This window comes from Alosa sapidissima, chromosome 9 (assembly GCF_018492685.1).
Source record: "Alosa sapidissima isolate fAloSap1 chromosome 9, fAloSap1.pri, whole genome shotgun sequence".
In the NCBI taxonomy this organism is placed as follows: domain Eukaryota; kingdom Metazoa; phylum Chordata; class Actinopteri; order Clupeiformes; family Clupeidae; genus Alosa; species Alosa sapidissima.
This window is the reverse complement of record NC_055965.1, coordinates 26,875,772-26,883,271: the sequence shown is the minus strand read 5'-3', so window position 1 is coordinate 26,883,271 and position 7,500 is coordinate 26,875,772. Positions and strand designations below refer to the sequence as shown.

The window sequence follows — 7,500 nt, the reverse complement described above, 5'->3', positions numbered from 1 at the left end:
ATTATTAGTATTATTGCTATTATTATTATTATTATTATTATTATTATTATTATTATTATTATTAAGACAGGTGCATGTATGGTTGAATGCATAAATGTATGTATGTGTATGTATGTGTATATATGCATGTACTGTGTGTATGTATGTATGTATGTACACATTATGTATGTATTAGTGTATGCATGTACTGTATGTATGTCTGATATACCAAATGTATATGTATGGACAGCTTGACAGATGTATGGATGGATATAGAATATGCTGACTGTTTAAATGCTGCCAAGAGTGAAGTCTGAAGATCTGAAGAAGTCTTAAAAACATTCATATTGGTTTCTCTATCTATTTTAATCTAAATAGACTTCCTCTTTCTCTGTTAGCTGCCCAAACCGACAGAAAGTTAAAGAAGAAGTGGCCACTATTTATATATCAGTTTTATAGGGTAGAGAGTACAAAAATGATCGCATTGCCCAGCTTTTGTGTAATACTGTACAACGTTTTAAAAGCTTTTGTGTAATACTGTACAAAGTTTTGTAATATCAGGGGCACATGGTGTTAGCTGAGGAACTAAAAAATGTGTATAGTATCAGTACTGAAGGACACATATTGCAGGCAAAACCTGACCAAGGATATGGCTCTTATTATGACCGCCGCGCAGCGAAGCGTTTTTCGTTTTGATCTGTAGCCCCCCCGCTGTACTGGACCCCCCCGAAAGGAGGGTAGGGCAGACACAGTTTTCTGTGAATATCTTGAGAACCGTAGGGCCTAGGATGACCAATTTTTTTCCGTATGTTTGCCTCCAGGGGTCATGTTAACCCATTCCATAAACAGATACACACGCACACACATACATTCACAGTAATCATACGTATGACACATACTCACACAGTAGACATATGTACGCATGCATGCACATGCACAAACACACATACGCAGGCAAACACACAAGCACGCACACACACACACACACACATAAACATAAACGTGTACACGCACACATGCACACAATTCAAGAATTTCTCAGAATTATGAACAGGCAAGATGGAGGTGGGGTTGTATAAAATGAATTTTACATGTGAAATCTATGAACTAATCATGTTTTGGTACTTGTTGTCTAGTAGATACCAGTGAGAATTGAGTGTGGATAATGCAATTTAGTGAGACAGTTAGAATCATATAGGCCTTTCAGCGTGATTTCTTTTTGTGGAAAAAATGTGCTGGACTGGGCGGCGGTCATATTTTGTACCGCTCTGCGGTACATCTAGTTTCTAATGCTGTTACATGTAACCTGTAGGATATGGCAATCACTTAAAGCTTTTCTTCCTCCTTTGTTGTACATACAATGTGTGTGTGTGTGTGTGTGTGTGTGTGTGTGTGTAATTGCCTATGTGCTGCATGTGTCTGAATCAGTATTTGTGTCTAAATGTATGTCTCTGTGTATGTCTATCTTTACAGGAGTCAATGTTGCCATGGCACTAATCCAGGTGGATGGATATGTAGGCAGATCAGCAGTGATCAGATGCCCCTATGATAGAGGATATGTGGGATACTCCAAGTACCTCTGCAGAGGAAAGTGCATCTGGGGGAGTAAAGACATTCCAATCAGGACTGATGACGGTCAGACCAAAGCAATCAATGGCAGATTCTCTCTGCATGATGACACCACTACTGGAGTCTTCACTGTGACCATCACTGGACTGAGTGCAGGGGATTCTGGACAGTACTGGTGCGGGATTACCACAGGACCTGGAAAGTATGATATATATACTGAAGTGGAGTTAAATGTTAAAAAAGGTAAAAATCAAGATTTATTTCTCCATACCATGTATTTAATGTAATATTATTTAACTATTTAGTTATTATATCCTCTCTATCTTTCAGGTCCCCCTCCCACCACAAACCTGAAGTTGCCTGGTATGTATCAGTTTATTGATTGTTTGTTTCTTTGGTTGGTTGACTGAATGATTGATTGATTATTGCTGATACATTGTTAAAACCCTCACTGGGCAAGTGGTGAATATGTATATTGTATGTATATGTACAGCATATATGTGATTTATTTTTTGTATCTATCCTATGTTCAGTTGCACCCTCAGTGGATTGATTGTTACTGATATATTAAAATAATTCTCACAGCGCCAGTGGTGCCCAGACGGACTAAAGTCCTCACAAGTGAGTGATGTCATCCATCTGCCCATTTTACTGTATATTATGCATATCAATGTGTGTGTATGTGTGTACTTGATGTATGATTCACCTGTGCTATTATTATTAGATGTATTTATTTATTTATGTATGATTTTTTTATGTATTTACTTGATATGCTACGGACCTTCCGGTGAGTCTGAAATAAATATTGAATTGAGTCTTTATGTACATTATGTGTATACTAGTGCAGTGCCCGTTCAAACATGCCATTCCTGAAGAAAACCCGTAGCCCAATTACATGCCCACAGGTATGCTTGCTTTAAAAATAGGATGATAGGAAAACATCATTCCAGCTTTATAAGCATTCAATAATGAATACTGAATATTATAATATATTAGCCTATAATTAATGTGGCCTCTAATACATGTGTAATAAATTTAGGCATGGCTGCATGTGACATTTCTACAGATCAGAATGACATAAGCCTAACAACTGTTTTGAGTTAAGGCTAAATGTGTATTAAGCTTACTGAATAACTTCCTAATATTGAAGACAAACCATTTTGTGGAATGATGCATCATTATTTGAAATTTGCAACGATGTGACTCAAAAACAGTCTTCAGCATAAGTGACGTCGCTCAGTCTGCCACTTGTTGTTGTCTAGCTATGTGGCATTAGCCTATCGCTCGTTTCAATTTGGGACCTTGCAGTCGGAATTGTCGTTTGTTTAGTCAAAGTCTCAAGTCCAAAGTAGCCTGGGCTATTCGAAGCGTCAGTTTATTGCACATACTTTTATTTTGAGTGCTCACTACATACCCGTGTTTGTTGGCGTGTTGTTGCAAAATCCGCGTGATCATTTTATGCAAGCAAACTGCATACAGGGAGTCTTTATTGTTGAGGTCAGACATGATAATCATCTTGCATCTGAACCCACAAGTGGTTCCCGAGTAGCCTAATTCGTTTTTTAAATTGTGACTGACTATCATCAAAGTGAGACTTAGCTGTCAGTAGGCCTACACGATCCATGACGTGGAGCTCCCCTGAAACTGGTCCCCTTGATATTGGAAACAGTGCAGTGCAGCGATAAACTCTTGAATTTCCCCTGGGGATCAATAAAGTATCTATCTATCTATCTATCTATCTATCTAAACGTCCTACGTAAATAAGCATATTTTGAAATATGCATGCAAAAATCTTCAAAATCGAGAGTGCACACCTTTGTGCCACTCGCGAGCCACATACGAAATCTTAGGTCAGTCGGACAAACAGTCAGCAAGATATGCGTGCCACAGACATACAGACACACAGACGCTTCTTGCTTTATAGATAGATGTGCATTATGTATGTTGGCCTATGTTTGTACAGTATGCATGTGCACTGTATGTGTGTGTGTGTGTGTGTGTGTGTGTGTGTGTGTGTGCGCGCATGTGTATTTGTATGCATGTGTGTTTGTATGTATGGATGGACATACATGTATTCATGTGTGTTGTATGTATGTATGTATGAATATGAAAATCTGTATGTACAGCAAGTATGAAAGCAAGTACTTCTCTATGTTATGTATCTGCCCCCCAGTGGGCTTAGGATGGTACTGCACAGCTCTTACCCACTGCAGTGCTATAGCCCATATTGGGCCCTATCATGACTAGTCTAAAACGCATGGTCACTGGCAAATAGTTTAAACAAATGTTGGGGTTTGTCCACTAGTATGTATGTACATTACTGTCTGTCTGTATGTAGTAGGCCTATGTACATGTGTATGTATGTATATGTACTGTATGTGTGTAGTATAAAAGTTAATTCTGCATATGCTATACAGTATCTGTCTGTCTGTCCCCAGTGGCCTTAGAATGGTACTGCACAGCTCTTACCCAATAACCCATATTTGCTCTCTGTGTCTAACAAACATTGTATTTGCTGAATCTTTTCACAGCTCCTGCGGTGACTATTGTATCAAGCACATGTAAGTTAAACATCGCAGCTTGCATTTGACCTCTGGGCCTGTGCCATCCATTTGACCTCTGTGCCATCCATTTGACCTCTGTGCCAACCATTTGACCTCTGGGCCTGTGCCATCCATTTGACCTCTGTGCCATCCATTTGACCTCTGTGCCAACCATTTGACCTCTGGGCCTGTGCCATCCATTTGACCTCTGGGCCTGTGCCATCCATTTGACCTCTGCGCCAACCATTTGACCTCTGGGCCTGTGGCATCCATGTTTCCTTAGTTTATCTAACAGGTGAACCACAACATTCACTATACATTTATACATTTGGCAGGACACATTTATCCAACTTACATCTATGGAATAACATTTAGGTTATGTAAGGGATAATGTATAGAACGCCGGTCATTATTAGGAAAATAAGTCCCGTAAGAGCTTCGCCCTGAAGGGACTTTATTTATTACCATTTCATTGTGTCTTTTGCTGAGAAACAAGTAGTTCGCAACACAAACTGAACTTGAATCAAACATTCTTTAGAACAAAGCTGATCAACCGTTTGCTTTCACTTTTGAATGAAAATCCGTTGCCATTGACAACGGCCATTATTTCAGAGGTCCTTAGACGAAAATAAGGACCCGTAGAACTTTGGGAAATCCCATTCAAGTCAATGGAGCGTTCTACTTGCATTGTGAAGAGAGGGTGGAGGAGAAGTGGAAGAAGAGGAGAAGAGGAGATAAAGAAGAGAGGGAGGAGGGAGGAGGGGGAGGTGAAGTGGGAGGAGGGAAGAGAGGGAGGAGTAAGTCCATATTAGGTGTGTGAGGTTGTCAGAAGCGCTAGGGCAATACAAACATATGTGCCTAATGTTTTCTACATTAATCTAGCATGATATTTGTTTGTTTGTTTTTGTTTGTTTGTGTGTTTTATGCATGTAAGCCTATGCATGTATGTATATAGTACATATGTATTTATGCATGCATGTATGTATGTATGTATGTATGTATGTATGTATACATGTATGTATATATGTATGTATGTATGAATGTATGTATGTATGTATGTATGTAGGCCTATGCAAATGTATGCATGTATATGTACAGTATGTATGAAGTCTGAAAGTTAGTTCTGCACATGCTATATGTATCTGTCTATATGCCCCCCAGTGGTCGTAAATGGTACTGCACAGATCTTACCCACTACCCTGCAATAATAGCCCATATTTGCTATCTCTGTCTAACAAACATTGTATGTATTTGAATGTTTTCACAGTACCTGCGGTGACTGATGTATCAAGCACATGTAAGTTAAACATCTCAGCTTGGAGGTGACCTCTGGGCTTGGGCCTTCCATGTTTCCTTCTCGAACCCACGTGTGAACCCATACAATCAGGCAATACTAGGCAATCCTAAAGATGTGTCCCTAAGATGCCATTAGGCTTTCAATGTTTTCTCAAGTCTCTTTGTTAAATTAACCACCCACTACATTCCCCATTCAATCACAATTAAACAATAAAACAATTGCCCCCCAATAGCATTTGTTTTGTGCATTAATCTAATATGATTTATTCTATATCTATTTTGTTTGTTTACTTTGTTTGTTTCTTGTTTATTGTATCACTGTTCTCAGCAACACTCGTGACAACAGATTACTTTGCCTGTGAAGACTGTAGGGTGAACACTGCCATCAAAAGTCAACAACCAGCTATAAGCTTTAGTAAGTGATGGCCTTACGTCCAGGATGACCATTGTGTGTGTGTGTGTGTGTGTGTCTGTCTGTCTGTGTTTGTGTGTGTGTGTGTGTGTGTGTGTGTGTGTGTCTGTCTGTCTGTCTGTCTGTGTTTGTGTGTGTTTGTGTTTACTGTATGTCTCTCCCAGTCTCTCTCTTTACTCTCTCCTCTCTTTAATGTCAAATACAGTACTATTATATTATGTGGGACAGATGCATGTCAAACATGTTTGACATGCATCTGTATACATATAGGTATATGATGCATGTTTAGGCTTTTTAATGTCTTTAACATCTCTGTGTAGATGTGGTTGTGAATCACTGTGTTTCTCTGATGACCGTTATGCGATCTGACTGTCCATTTTGATGCTGTTGTGTAGATGTGGTTGTGGTTAGCGGTGCTGCTGGCCTAGCAGTTCTGCTAATCATCGCTGTGGTTCTGGGGTGTCGTGCAGCAAAGACGAAGAGAAAGAAGAGCTTGGAAACGCCTGGTAACACACACACACACACGTGCACACACACAAACACACACACATGAACACACACACATGAACACACACACACGTGCACACACATGCACACTTACACGCGTTCACACACACAAACACACACACATAAACACACACACACACGTGCACACACATGCACACTTACACGCGTTCACACACACAAACACACACACATAAACACACACACACACGTGCACACACATGCACACTTACACGCGTTCACACACACAAACACACACACATAAACACACACACACAGGCACACACAGATCCTCTTTAAAGAGAGGGGGGGCGGGGCGCAGTTCCGCAACCTCAGATAAATTAATAATAAATATATTCTTTCATACCAACGATATAGCGTGATGATATTGTCCATTATTGTTTTTGCCGTGTACAGAGGTGACCAAGAAGCTAGCAATTCTTGTACAAAAAGTATTGCTACACCACAATACTTAATATGTTGTCCATCGGTGAATCATCCCCCCCCCCTGCACCGACACTGGATTTCAGGGTTCCCCCACCTGCCAAATCCCACATGCACACGCACACACAAACACACACAGATGTACAGATAAACCATAAGTACTTCTCCATATTCTGCAGAAACTCATGGAATACATTGTGTGTTTGTTTGCCACTAACTTAGTTGTGTCTTTAACAGATGACACAACTTTAAGCCTAAGTGCCCTTACCACTGCAAACATTTACAGAGACACAGAAACTACTAGAGAGGTATGCAGTGCTTCATGGGTAATGTCGTTTTTATTCATGACAAGCCATTGTCATAGCTCAAAACTTATCACTGTGATTCATTATTTTAGCATAGCAGTTCATATTATTTCTGTAATTTGTTTAGAAAAAGGGATTAATGCTCCTTTCAATGGCAATGCTCCTTTGCAAAAAATAAATGTTTGCAGCAGATTTGCAGCAAACTTGTGGGTGATTTCCCATACAGAAATGTCAGGTTTCTGGCGAACAGTTGCCGCAAACTTGCGGCAATGTCATATTTTCACATGCAAATTAGGTTTTTGGCAGTTGTGGTTAACTTTTGGCAATGTCATAAGCAAATTAGATTTGTCACCAGAACGTCAATGGAAATTTGCCATTATTGGCTAAGTGTGGTTGCAAATCACTGGAAAAAACATTTGCCACTAGTGGCGAACTTCTCATTGTTGCC

General features: G+C 39.8%; 1 protein-coding gene across 9 annotated transcripts in view; it reads left to right on the top strand.

The window, feature by feature from the left end:
- Window positions 1-7,500, top strand: part of LOC121719476 (CMRF35-like molecule 1) — a 25,937-nt gene that overhangs the window by 4,554 nt on the left and 13,883 nt on the right. For 4 of the 9 annotated variants that reach the window (XM_042105157.1, XM_042105155.1, XM_042105159.1 and 1 more), the window contains 8 exons: window positions 1,453-1,791; window positions 1,879-1,911; window positions 2,134-2,169; window positions 4,080-4,109; window positions 5,359-5,388; window positions 5,716-5,802; window positions 6,195-6,305; window positions 6,985-7,073. The exons of 4 other annotated variants lie outside the window; for them this stretch is intronic. In XM_042105157.1, coding sequence (XP_041961091.1) covers window positions 1,453-1,791; window positions 1,879-1,911; window positions 2,134-2,169; window positions 4,080-4,109; window positions 5,359-5,388; window positions 5,716-5,802; window positions 6,195-6,305; window positions 6,985-7,073 — 755 coding nt within the window. The remainder of the gene's footprint in view (window positions 1-1,452; window positions 1,792-1,878; window positions 1,912-2,133; window positions 2,170-4,079; window positions 4,110-5,358; window positions 5,389-5,715; window positions 5,803-6,194; window positions 6,306-6,984; window positions 7,074-7,500) is intronic. One more of the 9 variants, XM_042105156.1, reaches the window with a different exon arrangement.